General features: G+C 40.8%; 1 protein-coding gene across 1 annotated transcript; it reads left to right on the forward strand.

Annotated features, from left to right (window-relative positions):
• Positions 1-1459: 1459 nt before the first annotated feature.
• Positions 1460-8189, forward strand: LOC118857496 (hornerin-like). Its single transcript, XM_036768168.1, has 3 exons — positions 1460-1597; positions 3522-6528; positions 6616-8189. The coding sequence occupies exons 1-3, from the start codon at positions 1460-1462 to the stop codon at positions 8187-8189; spliced, it is 4719 nt and encodes a 1572-aa protein (XP_036624063.1).
• The last annotated feature ends 14389 nt before the right edge of the window (positions 8190-22578 follow it).

A 22578-nucleotide genomic window follows, 5' to 3' on the forward strand; every position in this document is an offset into this window, starting at 1 on the left:
TACACTGGGTGACAAGAATCAGCATTCAAAAAGATCATGAGGGGCTAAAACCCTAGGGTGATTCTAATAAGATAAGATTCAAAAGATAAATATAAATAAATTGGTTAGGGAGAAGTTCAAAAGAATCAATTTTGCAAGTGCAGAATACAGGAGGCATAGACAACAGTGAGTCTGAAGAAGATCTAGTGGTTTTAGTGAACTACAAGCTCATCATGGGTCAGCAGTATGATGATTCAGCCAAAAAGAAAGGTAATGCAATTTGGAATCTGATCGAGAGAGGCATCACTTCAAGGAATGATGAAGTTATAGACAATAAGATCCAGAGTAGTGTGAATAATGAATTCTGTAAAGTAGTTGAATATATTCAAATTCTCACTATTTGAAGTTATAATTATGTAAAATATGGTCATTGATTCTAGCTGGAAGGAAGGAAGGAAGGAAGGAAGGAAGGAAGGAAGGAAGGAAGGAAGGAAGGAAGGAAGGAAGGAAAAAAGAAGGGAGGGAGAGAGGAAGGGAAGGAGAAAAGGAGAAAGGAAGGAAAGAAGGAGAAAAGGAGAAAGGAAGGAAAGAAGTGGAAGAGGAAGGAAGGAAGGATAACTAGTACGGATTAATCACCCCTTATGTGTTAAAAGGTTTACAAATATTAATCAATCAATCAGTATATATCGATTAATCATCTTCTACGTGACAGGCACTATTCTAAGCACTAGGGATACAAAAAGGGGCAAAAGACAGCTCCAGCCTTCAAATATATCTCATTTGACCATCACAAGAGGGTAGGTAGGCAAGTGTTATTATTACCCCATTTTATAGTTAAAAGAAACTGAGGCAGGCAGAGATTACATGACTTACCTGGGGTCACACAGCTAGTAAGTATCTGAGGCTGGATTTGAACTCAAGTCTTCCTCCCTCCAGGCCTAACACCTAGCTACCTCTAGCTAGAAATATGCAATATAAATCCAAATAATACAACCACTAAATGCTAAATCTGGGCTATAGAAATGGACTGAGGCATTGAATGAGAGACTGCAATGCGTGAATGTAGACTAAAGATGTGGGGGAGCTCCAGACTCAGTAAGGCATTAATCCTTCTCCAGACAGAGCGCATAAAAGTTGAAATCCCTGTTCTGTGTTATTACCAGTGTGAGAATCAAGACTTTCTGGTCAGTCTTTACTGGCTAGCTGAGATGAGTAACTTAACCTCTCAAGTAGTGTTTCATTATAGCAGAAGGGGTGAATTGGTCCCACTCCATCCTTCCCCATTGAGAGGCTTCAAGGGTCAAAGACATCAGAGCTATATATGCATGATTATTTTCTTTGACAATGATTACTGAGGATGCATAGGAAGGAAAAATTCATGATAAAAATAATGATAAATGATAAAATAATGATAAAGAAAACAATGATAAAAAAATAATGTCTCTTTCCCCTCTTCAGGTCCACCTCACCTTACAACAAGATGTCTCAGCTCTTAAAAAGCATTGTCACTGTAATCGATGTCTTCTACAATTATTGTGGCCAGGATGAGGAATGTGACACAATGTGCAAAAAAGAACTCAAGGAACTTTTGAATAAAGAGATGGGTCCACTTCTGAAGGTAAGAGCTGTCTGTCAGATCCACTGGTCCACGAAGTTACATGTTTCAAATCAAGGCTAATCTTGCCCAAAGATTTCTTCCTAGTAAATAGCAGGCAAAAATGATTTACATTTTCAATGTCCCACTTCAGAGTCTAGTAGGAAATATTCTGGGATTTGACATAGTAATGACTGTATCTAATATGTGTGTGATGCTTTAAAGGTTGCATAATACTTTCCTTGTATTACTTCCTTTGAACCTCACAACAATCCCAAGACAGGGCTGTCATATGCCTAGTTTATAGATGCAGAACTAGGTGGCCACAGGAGAGGGCTGAATGATAGTATGGTGTTAGTACCTTTAAGTTTACGGATATTTTATTAACCACTGGTCAGTTTCCTTTAATTCTTGGCAATAGAGCCTTTAGTTTTTTCTGCTAGATGGAAAGATAATACATTGGATGATGGTGTCAGGACCCAAAAAGATCTTGACAGGCTGGAGCACTGAGCAGAGTGTATTAAGATGACATTCAAGTCAAGACAACAGGCATTTATTAAGCAGCTAACTTCATATACATAAGTTCAAAAGTCAAATTCATGAGTACAAGGTAGTCCAAGGTTCAGAAAAGTTAAATGAGGCGGCTAGGCAGCACGATGAATGGAACACTGGACTTGAAGTCAGGGGAACCTGAGTTCAGATCAAGCCTCAGACACTTACTAGCTGTGTGACCCTGGGCAAGTCACTTAACGTTCCCCAGCTTCAGTTTCCTCATCTGTAAAAAGGGAATAATAACAGCACCTGCCTCCCAGGGTTGTTGTGAAAATAAAATAAGTTAATATTTGTAAAATGCTTTGCAAACCTTAAAGGGCTATATTAATCCTGGCAATTGTTATAAACAATTATTACGTTTATACATTTTGTTGTAAAATGATGTTTCATGTTATTTATATATAAACACACACATATATAGATGTCATGTTTTATGTTATTTCTATATCATGTGTATTTATATATCATAATGTTATTATTATAATCCTAGCAATTATTATAAACATGCTGCTCATGGTCACAAAGCTAGTATCAGAGACAGGATCTGAGTACGAATCTTCATTACTCCAGCATTTTAGCCGCTGGATAACACTTGTACAAAGTAGACAATCAATAAGTGAAAGTTAAGTTAAACTGAATTGAAGAAAAGTTAATTAATTCACTAAGATTACTTACGTGCCTGAACAAAAGGCTGGTCCTGGAAAAAGTGATAAGTCAATGAAATTTGTCTTCAGTTTTCTTCCTCGAATTTTTCTCTGCCCTTCTTAGACACAGAAATACCTATCTCCATCACTGACTCCACCCCAGCTCCAAGGGCACAGGGCTCTCCTTTTTTCGAAGTTCTTTCTGGCCAGAGGAAGACAATCTGAAAACTAATTCATATGAACGTATTCTTTACTAAGTCCATTCCTCTTCCCAGAGGCAATTACAAGCCCTGAACAAAACAATCAACCTTTAATAATGATACCATTTCAAGCACTCTGACTCCAAGAAGGACAAAGTACCTCCAAAATCAAACTGGAGAAATTAAGATGGGCGAATAACAGGAAGCCAATTACATCTAGTTAGTCAGTAAACATTTATGAAATACCTAAGTGCTATCACATCTCATGACAGTTGCTCCCAAAATACTTGATTTGCATTCAGCATGTTATTTATATTTGACTCATTTCATACACCAAGTACACCAGCTGCCTTTCATCTCTTTTCACTCCCTTTACACCTGCGCTCTCATTCCCTCAATCTTTTTTACCTAATACCTATGAACTTTGGCAGGTTGTTAGCCTAAACTCAACTATGCTCCACTGGGGTCCTCCCAGTACACACATTTTCACTTCATAAGTGGGGAATGGACACCAGACTCATGGGCTATCCCCTGTACCTTGTTCCTATACAGAATCCCGACAATCCTGATACTGTGGATGTCTTCATGCAAATCCTGGACCGGGACCATGACAGAAGAGTGGACTTTACTGAGTATCTGCTGATGGTATTCAAGTTGACCATGGCCTGCCAGAAATCTGTCATGAAAGAATACTGCCATGCTTCAAAGCAGAAACACCGAGGTCACCATCACCAGGAGGCACAAAGTGAAACAGAGGAACAGGAAGAGTCAACAGGGCAAGAGTCAGATTCCAGTCATTCAAGCTGGAGTTCAAGAGGGGGCTATGGGTCATCTAAATCTGGGCGATCACATAGAAGCAGGGGCCACAGGCATGGGTCTAGCTCTGCTGGGTGGGAAGGAAATGATTCCTCACATAATTCAGGGTATGGGGAAAGCTCAGGGAGGCGCTATCATAGATCAAAGTCAAGCCACTCAGAGAGTAGTAGCCAAAAGAAATATGGGCCCAAAGCAAATGAGCAGGGGGGAAGGAGACATAAGTTAAGTATTAGCCCCTCCAGAAAATCTGGAGGAGAAGAATATGAATCTGGCACTGGTAACTCTGGTAGATGGGAAAGACATGGCTTCAGCAATAGCCAGACAGGGGGATTGGAGGTACCAGAGGAGAGGTCTGAAAGAGGGAGGGACAAAGGACAAGGACATAGTTCCAAATCACATCAATCCTCTAGCTACGAATGGTCTGAGACTGGGTCAGGTCAGCCACCTGCCTATGAGCAACACCACCATGACTCTGGTCATTCTTCTAGCTATGGCCAACATGGGTCAAGCTCAGGCCAGTACTCAGGCCATGGACAACATGGGTCTGATTCAGAGCAGTACTCCAACTATGGACAAAATGGGTCAGGCTCAGAACAGTCTTCTGGCCATGGGCAATGTGAATGTGGTTCAGGTCAGTCTTCTAGCCATAAGAGACATGAATCTAGTTCAGGCAGTCAGTCAGAAAATTTGGGAGGACAAGGACACAGTTCAAGTTCATATCAGTCCTCCAGCCATAGACAACACAGATCAGGCTCAGGTCAGTCCTCTGGTTATGGCCAACATGGTTCTGGTTCAGGTCAGTCGTATGGCTATGGACAACATGGGTCAGGTTCAGGTCAGTCCTCCAGCTACGGTCAACATGAATCTGGTTCAGGTCAGTCTTCTGGCTATGGGCAACATGAATCTGGTTCAGGTCAGTCTTCTGGCTATGGTCAACATGAATCTTGTTCAGGTCAGTCCTCTGGCTATGGCCAACATGGGTCAGGCTCAGGTCAGTCCTCTGGTTATGGACAACATGGGTCAGGTTCGGGTCAGTCCTCCAGCTATGGCCAACATGGTTCTGGTTCAGGTCAGTCGTCTGGCTATGGACAACATGGGTCAGGCTCAGGGCAGTCCTCTAGCTATGGCCATCATGGGTCAGGCTCAGGTCAGTCCTCTGGCTATGGACAACATGGGTCAGGTTCAGGTCAGTCTTCCAGCTATGGTCAACATGAATCTGGTTCAGGTCAGTCTTCTGGCTACAGTCAACACGAATCTGGTTCAGGTCAGTCCTCTGGCTATGGCCAACATGGGTCAGGCTCAGGTCAGTCCTCCACCCATGGCCATCATGGGTCAGGCTCAGGTCAGTCCTCTAGCTATGGACAACATGGGTCTGGATCCAGTGGTCATTCAGAGAGTTATGGAGGATCAGGACATTACTCTAGTTCACATCAATCCTCTAGCTATGGACGACATCGATCTGGCTCAGGTCAGTCCTCTAGCTATGGCCATGGGTCACGGTCAGGTCATTCCTCTGGCTATGGACAACATGGGTCAGGTTCAGGTCAGTCTTCTAGCTATGGTCAACATGGGTCAGGTTCAGGTCAGTCTTCTAGCTATGGTCAACATGGGTCAGGCTCAGGTCAGTCCTCTGGCTATGGCCATCATGGGTCAGGCTTAGGTCAGTCCTCTAGCTACGGCCATCATGGGTCAAGGTCAGGTCAGTCCTCCAGCTATGGTCAACATGAATCTGGTTCAGGTCAGTCTTCTGGCTATGGGCAACATGAATCTGGTTCAGGTCAGTCTTCTGGCTATGGTCAACATGAATCCTGTTCAGGTCAGTCCTCTGGCTATGGCCAACATGGGTCAGGCTCAGGTCAGTCCTCCACCCATGGCCATCATGGGTCAGGCTCTGGTCAGTCCTCCAGCTACGAACATCATGGGTCAGGCTCAGGTCAGTCCTCTAGCTATGGCCATGGGTCACGGTCAGGCCAGTCCTCTGGCTATGGACGACATCGATCTGGCTCAGGTCAGTCCTCTAGCTATGGCCATGGGTCACGGTCAGGCCAGTCCTCTGGCTATGGACAACAGGGGTCAGGGTCAGGTCAGTCTTCTGGCTATGGTCAACATGAATCTGGTTCAGGTCAGTCCTCCGGCCATGGCCAACATGGGTCAGGCTCAGGTCAGTCCTCTAGCTATGGACAACATGGATCTGGCTTAGGTCAGTCCTCCAGCTATGGCCAACATGGATCTGGCTCAGGTCAGTCCTCTAGCTATGGGCGACATCGATCTGGCTCAGGTCAGTCCTCTAGCTATGGACGACATCGATCTGGCTCAGGTCAGTCCTCTAGCTATGGCCATGGGTCACGGTCAGGCCAGTCCTCTGGCTATGGACAACATGAGTCAGGTTCAGGTCAGTCTTCTAGCTATGGTCAACATGGGTCAGGTTCAGGTAAATCCTCTGGCTATGGCCAACATGGGTCAGGCTCAGGTCAGTCCTCTGGCTATGGCCATCATGGGTCAAGGTCAGGTCAGTCCTCCAGCTATGGACAACATGAATCTGGTTCAGGTCAGTCTTCTGGCTATGGTCAACATGAATCTGGTTCAGGTCAGTCTTCTGGCTATGGCCAACATGGGTCAGGCTCAGGTCAGTCCTCCACCCGTGGCCATCATGGGTCAGGCTCTGGTCAGTCCTCCAGCTACGAACAACATGGGTCAGGCTCAGGTCAGTCCTCTGGCTATGGACAACATGGGTCTGGATCCAGTGGTCATTCAGAGAGTTGTGAAGGATCAAGACATTACTCCAGTTCACATCAATCCTCCAGCTGTGGACAACATGGATCTGGCTCAGGTCAGTCCTCCAGCTATGGCCAACATGGATCTGGCTCAGGTCAGTCCTCTAGCTATGGCCATGGGTCACAGTCAGGTCAGTCCTCCAGCTATGGTCATCATGAGTCAGCCTCAGGTCAGTCCTCTGGCTATGGACAACATGGATCTAGCTCAGGTCAGTCCTCTAGCTATGGCCATGGGTCAGGGTCAGGTCAGTCCTCTGGCTATGGACAACATGGGTCAGGCTCAGGTCAGTCCTCCAGTTATGGCCAACATGGATCTGGCTCAGGTCAGTCCTCTAGCTATGGCCATGGGTCAGGTTCAGGTCAGTCCTCTGGCTATGGACAACATGAGTCAGGGTCAGGTCAGTCCTCTGGCTATGGACAACACAGGTCAGGGTCACATCAGTCCTCTGGCTATGGCCAACATGGGTCAGGCTCAGGTCAGTCCTCTAGCTATGGCCATCATGGGTCAAGGTCAGGTCAGTCCTCCAGCTATGGTCAACATGAATCTAGTTCAGGTCAGTCTTCTGGCTCTGGACAACATGGGTCAGGCTCAAGTCAGTCCTCCAGCCATGGCCAACATGGCTCAGGCTCAGGTCAGTCCTCCAGCCATGGCCAACACAGGTCAGGCTCAGGTCAGTCCTCTAGCTGTGGACAACATGAGTCTGGTTCCAGTGGTCAATCAGAGAGTTGTGGAGGATCAGGACATTACTCCAGTTCACATCAGTCCTCTAGTTATGGACAACATGGGTCAGGCTCTGGTGGTCATTCAGAGAGTTGTGGAGGACAAGGACATCACTCAAGTTCACATCAATCTTCTAACTATGGACAGCAAGGATCTTGTTCTGGTCAGTCCTCTAGCTATGGACAACATGGATCCAGCTCAGGTCAGTCCTCTAGCTATGGACAACATGGGTCCAGCTCTGGTCAGTCCTCTAGCTGTGGATCTGGCTCAGGTGGTCCATCAGTGAGTTGTGGAGACCAAGGACATAGCTCGAGTTCACATCAGTCCTCCAGCTACGGACAGTGTATCTCTGGCTCAGGACAGCCTTCTAGTTATGGGTCTGGGTCATGCCAGTCATCTTGCCAGAGCTCAGTCAGTCAATCAGGAAACTGTGGAGAACAGCAATACAATTCAAATTCACAACAGTCTTCTAGTTACGGAGAATGTGAGTCTGTATGTGATCAGTACTCTGACTATCCACAATACAGGTGTCAGTCTTCTAGCTTTGGACGTCATGGTTCAGGTTCAGCTCAGTCCTGTAACTCTGGAAGTCATGGATCCAGTGTGAGTGGACAGACGTGTAGTCCAGGAAGACAAAGGTTCAATTCAAATGGTAGCTGTGGGGAGTTTGGGAGACAAACAGTTGGCTCAACATACATTCTGTATGAGGACAGCAACAATGAGTTATCAGGGGATAGAAATAAGGAAAATAAGGCAGTGGTTAGCCTCCACAGCCAAGATGCAGCTGGTTCTCAGAGAGGAGGAGGAAACTGTGGAAGGGTGAGAACATACTCAGGTTCCCACTATCCCTGTAGCATCACCCCTCTCTATGAGTATTGCCAAGAGCAAAGATTTTATCACTACAAGTGAAAGGGCAGCTGAATGCTAAATAACTGAAATATTTAGTAGAAAAAAAAAAGAAAAGAAAAATGAATACTATAACCAAGCCATTTACTGTGGCGTTTAGTTCTGGGAATAGGGCAGGCTATCTTTGTTCCTTTTTTAAACCTAGATGTCAGCTCTATGCCTTATATTTGGTGGTAGTTTCTTAGAACAGTTCCACTTAGTGGTGTAGGGTATTTTAGCTCCTTGGTTAGGAAATAGTAAGTAGACAAAGTCCATGGAGTGTGGCACTAAATATAGTATAGTAGTCATTTAGGGCCAATACAATTTGGGAGCTTGGAAATTGGTTTAATCTGAAAAGCTTGATTCGGTGGGTAGGGTGGGGTGGGATTCTCATGGATTGTTAAATTTACTGATGTAAAAGCTGATCACTCCTCTCCAAGGAGCTAAGAAGCAAGATTGCCTTACTCCTAGTTGATTAGATTACCAGTTCTCAAGGCCAAAGTCACGGGGGCAAGGCCAGGTACTTACCTTCAGATCCATGCCATGGGTATGCAACCTCAGCAGTTTCTTTCCCCATCATGGTTATCCAACCTTGATTCTTAAGAACATCTTTGCTGTTCTTTGATAAGTAAGCTAAAAGTCAACATGAAAAGCTGGCACCATGTCTTTCCCCCTAGCCAATAGGTAGGGTGGTTGTCTTTGAAGAATGGGAATCAACAACATATTTATTCAAAGAGCAAACATCTCAGGTTCCAACTCCAACTAAAAAGAGAGATGTTTGCTTGGTAACTACTCTAGGCTAGAAAAAGTGGGGGCAATGCAACCCTGGCATGTGGCTGCAGACCATGTCTGCATTCAACCAGCCTTTCCACTTGGGAGAGTGTTATCTATAAGGAAAAGGGGACAGAAAATGTACGTTAGAACTCTATGATCTTTTTAATCAACCGTGATACTCAAGATTATCGCTGTTCCCTTGAGGGCATTTGGCAAATTTTGAAAACTGGATTCCATGAAAACTAAGAATAAACTATTGTTTATCAAGTGTCATAGCCCATGCTTTCTCTGCTTCATTCTCGTATCAGACTGGAAACTGATTTCAACTAGGGTATTTACCAAGAAACTTCCTTTGCTCCTTTCCCCAAAATAGGAAGGAAAGAAAAAAATAAACATTTATTAAGCTCCTACTATGTACCCAGCACTATGCTGAGCCCCTTACAAATATGATCTCGTTTAATTCTCAACACAACCCTAGGAGGTAGGTGCTATTATTATTCCCATTTTACAGGTGGAGAAACTGAGGCAAGCAGAGGTTAAGTGAATTGTTCAGGGTCACACAACTAGTGAGGATCCAAGGCTGGATTTTAATTCAGTTCTTCCTAACCTCATTCCCAATGCTCTACCTACTGTACCACCTAGCTGTCTCTAAACCAGAGTTCTGAAGTACACATATTAATGAAAGAGAATTGAAAGAATCAAGAAGTGAATGATTTTGCTAAGGTCACACAGTTTATTCCATTGTTCAAAAATAGACTCAGGATATGCAAAATGACAATATTAGAGCTGGACTATGTTTTCAAGAGGTAATCCATTCCAATTTGCTCCTTCCAAAGCTGAGAACAATGGGGCTAAGAGACAGGAGTTGCCCAAGCCCACAGAGTGGTCTAGACTCCAGATTCCTTGGCTCTATCCTGTTCAGCATCATCCATAACTTACACAAAGGCATTTTGTCCCCAGGTGGATCTCAAGGTACAGAAAAAGAAAGAGATTCATGATCCGTTTATCTAAATCTGAATTTAATCTAGTGGGCAAAGGTCATTGAGGAGGCATATATCCTCATGGCCTTACTGCCACTCCAGGTCCAGATACTGGTTTGGTTTCAAAGACATGAAGCAACACACAAAATAGTACCTGTCATGCAGCCCAGAACTTTACAGGCTTATTTCAGATGGCACAGGGAGACTTCAGACAGATATAGACTAAAACAGCCGAAATACCTACCCAAAGGCACCAATCCAGGATAATCAGGCCCCCGGAACCTATGAAATCAGAAGGCCATAGAAGCACAAACAGAGATTTGTAAGATTTGTTTTGTGTTAGGGGATTTATTTAACAGACTGATCAGTCATCCTAGCTATTTCTGTTCATGTACCCCACCTGCTCTCTTTGGGGGAAGGAGTCCAGTCTAACCAGATTGCATCAGATATAAAAGATCTGCTTATCAAATGCCAGAATCATAGAAGCATGGAATCTTCAAGCTAGAAAAGGTCCTCAGACAAATGATCCTTAAACTTGGACATGAATGAGAATCCCCTTTACAGCAGCTAGGTGGCACAATGGATAGAATACTGGATTTGGAGTCAATTCAAATCCTGCCTAAGATGCTTCTTAACTGTATGACTGTGCAAATCACTTCAACTTTCTGGGAGATAATAATAGCCCTTACTCCACAAGGTTGTTGTAAGAATTAAATGAGTTAATGTGTATAAAGCACTTTGCAAACATAAGCTATCTAAATGTTTGTTGTTGTTCAGTTGTTTCAGTTCTGTCCAACTCTCCATGACCCCGTTTGGGGTTTTCTTGGCAGAGATTCTGGAGCTGTTTGCCATTTCCTTCTCCAGCTCATTTTATAAATGAGAGAAGTGACTTGCCGAGGATCACACAGCTAATAAGTGTCTGAGGCAGGATTTGAACTCAAGAAGATGAGTCTTCCTGACTGAAGATTTGGCACTCTATCCACTGTGCCACCTAGCTACACCTCTTATCTAGTAGGTACTTAATAAATGTATGTTGACTGTTTTTTTGTTTTTTTTTACTGACACAATAAATGATTGACTCACTTTCAGATTATAGTCTACTAAAACCCCTGGATCTTTTTCAGGCAAATTTCATACAAATGTCAGTCAACAAAACATTTACTAAACAGGTATTATGTATTTATACTGTGTTTAGCTTTGAGGACAAAGAAAGGCAATTGGTATAGATATCACCTAGTTCAGTCCCCCTTCACCATGCTGTATTTATATAAATAATTTCATTTTAAACAAATTTAATTTTTTGCATATAACTACCTCAAATCGAAGCTAATTTGTTTTAGCCCATTGTTCTAGCCCACAGAGTTCTTTTTGGATCCTGAATTTGGCAGCATGGTAGCACTCCTCCAGTTTTGCGTCATCTACAAGTTTAATCAGCATGAGATCTATGCTTTCAATCAAGTTATTAATAAAAATACTGAACTTCCCAAAAGATCCTTGGGGCACTCTGCTAGAAACCTTCTTCTAGGTTCACACCCATCCATTAATATCTACTTATTGAGTCATTCAGCCAGCTCTGAATCCACTATGACTTTCTCCACACACTTTCATTAAGTTTCAAGGAAAATGCTAAACTCTTTGAAATGTGCTTTACTGAAATTCAGGAATCCATGGTTCATAGAGTTACCCTAATCTACTAGCCTAGTAACCCTGTACTAATCCAAGGAGATAATATTGTAAAAACACTTAGGATAGTGCCTAGCACATAGTAAGCTCTGTATAAATACTTACTCTCCCCACCCCCCGCAATAAATAAAGGAAATGTTCCACATGACTTGTCCTTAATGAAACCATAATGGCATATATATACATATATATTTCTAAATGCTCACAAACAATGCCTTTATTAATATCATCTAGAATTTTGTCAAGAATCAGTCAATCTCACCAACCTTTATGTTGAAGTCTTTACCCTCTTTCTTTTTTGAAAATCAAGATATTTGACGTCTCCCAAATTAAACGGATGGATATCTTCTTAATGTATGTTAATTTACTGCCAATTTTTATCTCCTTTTGAATAAGGCATTCCTTCCACTACTATATTCTAATGTGTCACAAACCCACCGAGTCTCAGCTACAATCTATGATATCAAAGGTGAGAAGGATAGTTAAAAATCCATCCTGTACTCAGAAGGTGAGATCTGAAAGATGGGTTCTTTCCTAGAAAGTAAAGGTCAGCAAGGTTCTCCTTTGTGTCAGGTAAATCCCACATCAGGAGGCACCAATATTTTGGAGATTCAATTAGTCAGTGATGATTGTGTTGGTTTACTAATCCCACCAGATTTATGCTCAAATGTTGTGCTTTGAGTGTCATATTCAGTGAGCCCAGAGAAGAGAGGACAATCTTCATATCTAACCACATATTCCACAATTCAAGAAACTTCAGGGACTCCCAATTGCTTGTGAGGGAAAAAACACAAGCTGGAATTTAAGACCTCTATAATCCAGCCCTAACCTAATCATACAGTTTGTTTCATCATTCTCCTTCATGCACTCTATGTTTCAGCTCAATTAGAGTACTGAATAGTCCCTAGATTCAACATACTACCTCCCATATTTGCATCAACATCATCATGGTCATTGCTAGCATTTACAGAGTGCCTGCTATGTGCCAGACACTGTGTTAAACCCTTTACAAATACTCTCCCATTTGATTCTTACAACTACCCTGGGAGGTAGATGCTATTGATATCTTCATTTTACAGTTGAGAAAACTGAGGCAAACAGAAATTAAGGGACTTATTCAAGGTCACACAGCTAGTAAGTGTCTGAGGCTGGATTTGAACTGAAGTCTTACTTAGTCCAAGCCCAGAGCTCTATCCAGGACTACATCTAGCTGTCCCTGCATAGGCAGCACCCCATGACTGTAATTTACTCTCTCCTCATCCCTACTTACTAAAATCATTTGAGGCTCATGGTCTTAGGTGCCACCTCCTCCGTGAATTCTCAGTTTTACCTATTGAATCTCTCCCTTATCGTTTCTCAGACATCTATCAACTGTGTGACTTTGGGTAGATCACACTCTTCTTCAGTTTTTTCATCTGTAAAATGAGAAAGTTGGACTCAATGTCCTCTACCTGTCTTCCAGCTCTCAGCCTATGAGTCTATAATCCCATGATACATATCACACACCCCGTCTTGTATTATACTTGCCTGTAGACTTGTCAGTTCCCCCTGGTAACAATGTCATTACAATGTGTATGTTGTTCTGATCACTTAGCTCACTTTGTATCCATTCAAGTCTTCCACATTGTGTGCAATTAAACATTTCATCATTTCTTATGACACAATAATATTCATAAACCATGATTTGTTTACCCGTTCCCCATTAGGAGGACGTACCCATAGATTCCAGTTTTTGGTTATCATGAAAAGGGCTACTATATTTACTTACATACAACGTATGCTAAAAATTTTAGTGCACTTTTAAGCTATAAAGCTCAATTAAGCAATTAATAAAGTTTTACTTAAATGCCAAAAAATAGACACACATTTTTAGACATGAAGGAATTTATTTTGCCAGACAACAGATATACCCATTGAGGACTTTCTTTTTAGAGGTTTTGTTGTTTTGTCTTTTTTTTAACCATGCAGTGGAGTGGGGGATTGGAATAATAGAAGGGATAGTAGTCCAAACTGGTAAAAGAAGGGACAGATTATAAAAGAAACAGAAAGATAAGTAGTTGAAAAAGAATTGTGAAAAGTTGTGTCATCAAAGACATTTGGAAAAACTTTGCACCAAAAAAGCAAGCCCACCCAACAAATTAGTGTCACAATTATTATTATTTTATAAGTTATAAATATCTATGTGGGTTATATTATTTTTCTACTTAAGATTGGTTTGTATGTTAATAACACAATTATAAAAAATAAATTATAGGCATCCCTGGATAGGTTAGGCCTGGCATCCCTAATACTTTTTCATTTCCTGTTGAAGGCTCCATTTTCTCTCTTCTGTGGCATTTGATGTTTTTCACAATTGGACTTCAGCCTGTCTGTAGGTCCAGGGAAATAAATGGACATGCTCAGTGTCACAGAGGGAAGTAGTGGTAGAAACAGAATAAGAACCTAGGTTTCCTGAGAGCCAATCCAATGATCCTTCAATCATATTGCCTTTTATTTGATAAGCAGTGAACAAAAAGAGATAAATGCAATAAATACTACAGAAATATAATTCATGGAGTTTAGTTCAGTTAAGATGTGAAGGACAAAGGAATAAGAGGATAAGGTATATGAGGAAAAGTTAAAACTAATAGCAAAGTTTCCGACAGAAAAGACTGGGAGAGTGATGTGAGCACTAAAGACAGATTTGGAGTTTGAGGCATGAGTAGGAAATACAAGTTGGAGGTATTTGAAAGGCTATTGGAGATAAAATTCTGAAGCTTGGAAGAGAGGTCATGGATGGAAATAAAGCTGCAAATCCATATTTTACTTGAAGTTTTGGGGATGAATGAATCTGCCAAGAAGAAAATGTGGAAGAAGAATACCCACTTTGACCACTGGAAAAGGAAAAGCATCCATTGAAGGAAAAAGAGGATTGGCTAGAGAGGCAGAACAGAGAGGTGATTGAAGCAAAGAGATGAGAAATTATTCAAAAGAAGGGGAAACCAATAGTGTGGAATACCAGAGAAATTGAATAGGATGAAGACAACTGAAAAAACATTTCTGGTTTTGAAGCTTGTTAGCTGATCAATGGTGTCCTTAGAAAAAGTAGTTTAAGTAGTGTAATTAGGAAAGGAGCCAAGTCATAAAAAGTTGAAGAATGCCTATAAAATTCATAAATAATCTCATTTCCTTTTTCAATGGGATTATGAGACTGGAGATCAAGAACAGGTCAAAGACCTATTTTGCCTCAATTTTAGCAAAGCGTGAATAACTAATCAAAATCTTTAATATATTCCTTTTGGACAAGATAGAGGGATATAGATCAAATCAATGGTGGTCCAACCCATTAGGGACCAGTGGGGGCTGAGGATTTACTGCAAGGGATCCAAGAAGTCATATGCAATCCCAAACAAAGCCATCTTGATCCTATTTTAGCTCCAATAAAATATGCAACATGCTAGAACATAATTAAAATGGAAACATAATTTTTGTAAACTGGATAATCTATGTTGTATATACAGGGTATCCCAAAAGTTGAGACACCCTATATACATACACATTTATACATATATATTATATGTATAAATATTATAAATATTATAAAATACAAACTCATTTTTAAATATTGCTGAATTTTGCCTTTTTACCAATATGTATTGTTTTTACTTTTTCTACTAACTGGAATTTATTTCTAAATACATTATTATTTATAGAGAACTTTTTCACAGAATCATGAAATCTGAGAATTGGAAAAGATCTCACTGACCCTATGGTGACCCAACCCATGCTGAAAAAGAACCCTCACTATGATAAACTCAATAAGAATGGTAGGGAGAAGGAAAAGATGAGCTAATTCATGCTGCATTTGAGATGACAGCAAAAATAATCTAAGTATAGAAGTCCGTCAGGCAGAGGGAGATATAAAACAGAAGAAAGCTGAGAAAATAGAACTGGAGGAATGTAGATTTGGAAGAAATCTAACTATGCAATGAGAGGTGATAAGACCTAGTAGCTAACGAAGCAGAAAATCAATCCCAACTGCCCCAAGAATTGACTACATAAAACGTGAAGAACAAGAAGATAACCTGTATTTGAGAATAGTTACATCAATAATGAGGTGGCTTTTTCTTGCAAAGATAATCCTACCAAACCTCTTGACAGGATCAAACCTGCACTTCTGAATTCTTCAGCAGATCGTTTTTACAAACTAACCTAACCAGTTTGGATCATAAATAAATATTTTGGTGCCTTTTATGACATCTGTTACACAAAGTAAAACATCTGCTTATATTTCCAAGACAATAACTAAATTCTTCTGATACTCACTGGTATAATTCTATTTTTGTTCATGAAAAAATGTATCTCCATTTTATAGACTATGCACAATAGATAAGTATTTACAGCAGAATTAATTGTATGCAGTATTGACAATGCCATCTAACAGATTAATATTTCCCTCTAATTTACTCAAAGAATTTTGGTTTCATTTAAAGAGAATATAAGATTTTTTGTGATAAAAAATAAACATTTTACCTTCAGTTGATTTTTTTATAATGCACAGAAAACTTCCTTTAGAAAGCAAGGGGATATTTGAGACAATCACAGAAGAGAATGAACAAAACAAGGGTAGTGCTGCACAGCTGATTATCAGAAAGATGGGCATGGAAGCATGATTAATGCATCCTACTGGAATTCAATGGAATAATTAAATATATTACATCAATTATATTCATCTCATGGCAACACCTACACACTAAAGGCTTTAGTCTATTGAAGTCCATGAGGATTTTAAATTCCTTTAATGTATAACACTAGAAAGAATTTTAAAATCAATATTCAATTTTCAAAAATCAAAATTCAATGTCTGAGCGATATTCAAGTGCACTTGACTGGCATGTGAAAAAGGATATCTGATATTTTTCAAAAATAAGAGAGATTTAGATGATCTTGATCACTGAAAAGATAAAAACACTACGCCTTACTAATGAAGCCCAATTTCTAAGACTGTTCATAAGAAGTTATCCATCAGGACTAATTTCACCAGAGCATTTGCCTAGCTTTCTATTCTCTGGATAAATACCCTGATCTTCTCCATGTATAATCAGTTTATATTTTCATTAAAGACAAGACCAAGACTTGTTCCAAACCCAATTTCTATGAAAGCAATGCTGTGGGCTCTGAGGGGCCACTTGGAGAAGTCTCTTCCTCTTACTTCCTTTTGCCCAGAAATTTGGATTGTTGGGAACATGACATATTAAAATAGCTGATTTTGTTTTCTCTAGTGCCACAACAGAGGTTATTTCTATCCTTATAGTCCATATCCTTATGTGTAACGAATGCATTGTGCTAAGTACTATGGAAGCTAGAGTACAAATATAAAGAAAACAATTTCTGCCCTCAAGGAGTTTCCAATCTAGCAAGAATTATGATAGAAAATTGGATTTAGAGTAATAAGAGAGCTGGATTTGAAAATCAATTCTTATACTATGATCAAAGATCCATTATTTTACATCTCTGAGCCTCCATTTTTATCTATAAAATGAGAACAATATTTATTATTGTTGTTGTTGTTAGTAGCATTTATGTATTACCTAACATGTGCCAGGTACTGTGCTAAGTACTCCACAATGATCTCATCTGATCTTCACAACAACCCTGGAAGGTGGAGACTATTATTATCCTCATTTTATTGTTGAGGAAGCTGAGGCAAAGAGGGCTTAAGTGACTTGCCCAGCATCACGTAGCTGGTAAGTGTCTGAGATAGAACTTGGAACTTTTTCATTCCAGGACCAGGGCTCCACCCACTGTGCCACTTAGCGGCCTGCCTTGGAATGTTGTGAGGAAAGAACTTTAAAATACCATATCAACATGAGCCAAGGTTGAACAGATGCACACAAACAAATATGTTAGAATATGAGAAGTACACAAGAGGAATAGGCTGTATTATCCATGTGGGACAGATTCCACCAGAGGCATGATTGATGGTACTTGTCACCCAGAGGCCACCTGCCCACCTCACTTCTGGATGCTTCTCATTTGTGCACCCAGCCGAAGGCCAAACCATCCATGGTAACAAAACTCATTTCCAAATAGCTGCTGTTTCCACTATCAGAAGTCCATGTCATAAGGGGAAAAGGCAGGTCCCAATCTGTCAAACTACATGGAAAACAATACAACATGGCACAGGAAGATATACCCAAGCATCAGCAACCATTGTCTCCCCTTTCACTATGTCTCTTTCTGCTCAGTCTTAACCTTGGCATTTCTCCAATGCACTGTCATCAACTCTCCTTGTAAATGGAGTTTACAAGACTCCAAGAAGAAAAGCTTTATTTATAAATTGAAGAAAGGTGAAGAAGGTAAAGACTATTATTTGTGTCTTCTTGTAGCTTGCATCTTCTCGTAGCTATCATCATCATCTTCTTCTTCTTCTTCCTAAGGTAATAAACATTGAAGCCCTAACAGAAAAATGGAATAATGGCATCTGGTGGTAGAAAATGTAGCTTCTAAATTAATGCTAGGCCAATTTTTGTGAGGCTACAGATCAGTGGAAATCATAGTCCAGGGAAGAGGATTCAGAGAAAAGGAATCTTGGTCCGGCCCAGAAATGTAACTCTAATTCAAAATAGGAGGGTTCTTCCTCTGGAAAGACATAAGTAGCAACGCCACCTCCTGAGACATGGTGAAAGCTGTAGGCAAAGTGATGTGAAGGAGCTTCTAAGCTAAAATATTGCTTCCGCCATTAGATTATAAGTTCCTTAAGGGTAGGTACTATCTTTTGTCTCTTTTTGTATCTCCAGTGCTTAGCACGGTGCCTGACAGCCTGACTTAAAAACAAAGGAAGATAACAGTCACCATCAACTCAGAGCTCTGCAGTTCTGCAGGTTGGACAGACATCAACTTCTGGGAGCTGTGGAGAACTGCAGTAGGTGCCACACAAAAACTTTCCAGAGGTGACTTTTAAGGAAAGCCCTACTTATAAGTGACTGAAGCTACGTAGGACTCTGGGGGAAGGCTGTTCATGGTCAGGAGTGGGTGTTTGCCGTGAGTCTCATGAAAACTCAAAGTTTTCTTCAATTTATAAAGCTTTTCTTCTTGGAGTCTTGTAAACTCTGCACTTACAAGGAGAGTTGATGACAATGCACTAGGTGTGTCATTTAGTGAAATCCCTGGATTTTCTAGGCAACAAGTCAGTTATGTGAGACAAAATATGTGAGCCTCTGAGGCAATCCATCCATCCATCCAAACATACATAGATACATACCATCCCCACTATTATCCTCTACTTCTTCTGCCCTTTGTGACTATATCCCTTGAAAAGCTGTCCACAATAGATGCCTCCACTCTCTCTCTCACTCACTTCTTTACCCCTTACAATCTGGCTTCTGGCCTCATCATTGCACTGAATTTGCTCTCTCCAAGGTTATCAGCGGCATCTTATTTGACAAATGCAACACCCCTTGTCCCAGTCTTCATTCTCCTGGACCCCTCTGCAGCCTTTCACTCTATTGACCACTCTCTTCACCTTGATACTCTCTTCTTTCTAGGTTTTTGGAACATCACCATCTCCTGTTTCTTCTCCTACCTATCAGACAGCTGCTTGTCAGTCTCCTTTGCTGGATCCTCATCCAGGTCATGCCCTCTAACCTATGTCCCACAGGTTTCTGTCCTAGACTCACTTCTCTTCTTCCTCTATACTATTTCACTTGGTGATTTCATCACTTCCCACGGATTTAATTACCATCTCTACGTTGATGAGTCTCACATCTACTTCTTCTCTCTGCTGACCTCCAATTTCGAATCTCCAACCAACTCCCAAGACATCATGAACATGATGTCCAGTAGACATCTTACATTCAACATATCAAAAACCTGCACTCATTATCTTCCCCCCCAAGTCTTCCCCCTCCTCCACCCTCCCTATTACTATAGAAGGCAACACCATCCTCTCAGTGCCTCAGGCTCACAACCTAGTTGTCATCATTGACTCCTCATTATCTCTCACCCCACCCTACATCCAATCTGTTGCCATAGCTTATAAATTTCACCTTTGCAACATCTCTCAAATATATCCCCTTATCTCCTCTGACATTGCTGCCATCATAGTGTAAGTCCTCATCAGCTCATGCCTGGACTATTGCAAGAGCCCGCTACCTCTAGTCCCTTCCCACTCTAATTCATTCTCCATTCATCCAGGAAAGTGATTTTGCTCAAGTGCAGGTCCATTCAAGTCACACTCTTACTCAATAAACTTCAATGGCTCTCTATTACCTCCAGGATCACATACAAAATTCTGTTTAACTTTCAAGACCCTTCATAACATATTCCCCACACATACACACTCCACACATACCTTGCCAATCTTGTTACACCTTCCATACTCCCCACCATGCAGTCTTCATTCCAGTGATACTGAACACTTTGCTATTCTTCACACAAGATACTCCATCTCTCAGCTCTGGGCATTTTCTCTGGCTGTCCTCCATGCGTTGTGTCCCCATTTTTAGAATATGAGCTTCTAGAGGACAGAAGCTGTGTTTTTTTGCTTTGTATCCCCAGTGCTTAGCAATGTGTCTGGTATAGTTAGAGCTTAATAAATGCTTATTAATTGGTTGACTGACTGATTCATCCACATGGGTCAGTCACTCCACCAAAGCATCTCAACAGTTCCATATCTTGATATATGAGTTAATGATTTGGGGGCCAAAATAAATTTATCACCAGGAGGCCGATCTAGTAATGAGCCTCATTTGAACTTAGGCCACTAAGCCTATACATAAATCCTTTACACATTGGTAAGACTTGCCAGAGCTTGTACAATGTTGGCATAACTGGCAAGAGGAAAATATTTTAAAATTTTATCTTTTTTAACTGAGATGCCTTGAGATTATGTCTGGGACAAAAGGGTGTCTTCATATGATATATGACATCAGCAAGAAAGGCAGTATGGCTTAGTGGATAGTGAGCTGAACTCAGAGCTAGAAGACATACACAGGCTGTGGTGAAAGTGCTGACTTACATGGATAGAGGTAGTTTTATCATCTGGGAATTACTTCTATCAGTGGAATCACAGACACAATAATTATCTCCATAAATAAAAGTAGGGAAGCCAATAGTCACTAAGCACTCTCTATGTGCCAAGCACATATATTGGAGATACAGATAGAAGCAAAAAGAAAGCCAGTGCTCACCCTCAAGGAGCTTACATTCTAAAGGGGGAAGACAGTACACAGAAGGAAGCAGTAAATGGGGTGGGTACTGATGAGGGGCTATGGTGAAGGTCTTGAGTAGAAAAAGTTTAAGAAATCCTGGTCTAGACTACAAGATTCCCTCAATAAGTAAGGCAAAACAGGGAGAACAAAGCAAGATGTTAGTGAGATTAACAAACTTGTGGAATAATTCATTAACTCAGTGGATATATTATTCAAAAATGAACTACTGAGACCTAGCATTCAGAGAAAGATAAAATATCAATGGATAATGGATCATCAAAAGTTAGACAAACGAGTGGGACAAATCTTTCATTGTTAGACCTAAAGGCATCAAGGTCTCCCTTAGTTGGTTGGATTTTTTTTTCAGTAAAATAATACCTACTCATAGGCCTTTTCAGTAATGTCAAACTTGGCTAGAAACATACCAGAACAAGATAGGCCTAGAACTACCTTAGAACAGAAGAAGATAGACCTGAAGCTCTAATTCCACAATCCTAATTAGTCTCCCTAACTCCAATCACTTCCGTATACAATCCATTCTCCACGCACCTGCCAAAATGAGGGCTGTGTCATTTCTTTGTTCAAGAAGCTCCAATACTCCTTATTACATGTCAGAAAAAAATATGTAGCCTTCTCTAGGGCATTTAAGGCCCTTCACAAACTGGTCTTGGCATAACTTTCCTGGCTTCTTGCACATAATTAATTCCACTTCACACATTCCACATTCCAGTCAAACTTGCTTATTTGCTATTCCTCATACACAACATTCCATTTCCTGTTTCCGTGTTTTTTCATAAACAATTCCCCATGCCAAGAATGAGCTCCCTTCCCACAACTGCCTCTTAGAATCCCCATGCTTTGACTCAGAGATTCCACTGCCAGATACTCCTGGGGAAGTCAATGATTTAAAAAAGGCTGCATTTACACCAAGATATTTAAAGCAGAATTTTCCATAATAGCATAGAACTGGTAACAAAGCAGATGCCCATCGATTGAGTGATGCCTAAGCAAATTGCGGTGCATGAGTGTTGATGGGATATTACAATATCATAGGAAAAACGGATATGAAGAATACAGAGACATATGGGAAGATTTATATGAATTGACACAAAGTGAAATAAGCAGAACCAGGAAAATAACATGTGTACTTACTAAAAATAATGTAAATGAAAAGAACAACAACAAAGATACACTGTCAGGTAATTTAAATCATCAAGTTTGACCCAAAATAAGAGACAGGGAAAATTTATCTCACTCCCTGTTTTTTTCCTAGATGGAAGATTATGAGTATGTAACACTACATAGACATTTCATCTCACTTAGTATACTGGCTAGTTTTGCTAAACAGCTTTTTGTCCCTCTCTTTTTTAGTTCACTGCTACAAGGTTGGATCTTGGAGGATAGAAGAGGAATGGTTATATTTAGAAATGAAGGTGGTATAAAAATAACGTCAATTAAAAAATTAAGTACATGTAAATCTCAGTGATAAATATGTGGTTGTTACTGTTGTTCAGTTATTTAAGTCATTTCTGACTCTTCATGACCCCATTGGAGGTTTTCGTGGCAAAGATGCTGGAGTGGTTCACCATTTCCTTCTCCAACTCATTTTGCAGATAAGGAAACTGAGGCAAACAGGGTTAAGTGACTTGCCAAGGGTCACACAGCTAGTAAATGACTGAAGCTAGATTTGAACTCAGGGAGATAAGTGTTCCTGACTCCAGGCCTGGTGCTCTTATCTACTGTGCCACCTAGCTGTCTATAATAAATATTTTCTGAATTTGGGCC

This window comes from Trichosurus vulpecula, chromosome 7 (assembly GCF_011100635.1).
Source record: "Trichosurus vulpecula isolate mTriVul1 chromosome 7, mTriVul1.pri, whole genome shotgun sequence".
In the NCBI taxonomy this organism is placed as follows: Eukaryota; Metazoa; Chordata; class Mammalia; order Diprotodontia; family Phalangeridae; genus Trichosurus; species Trichosurus vulpecula.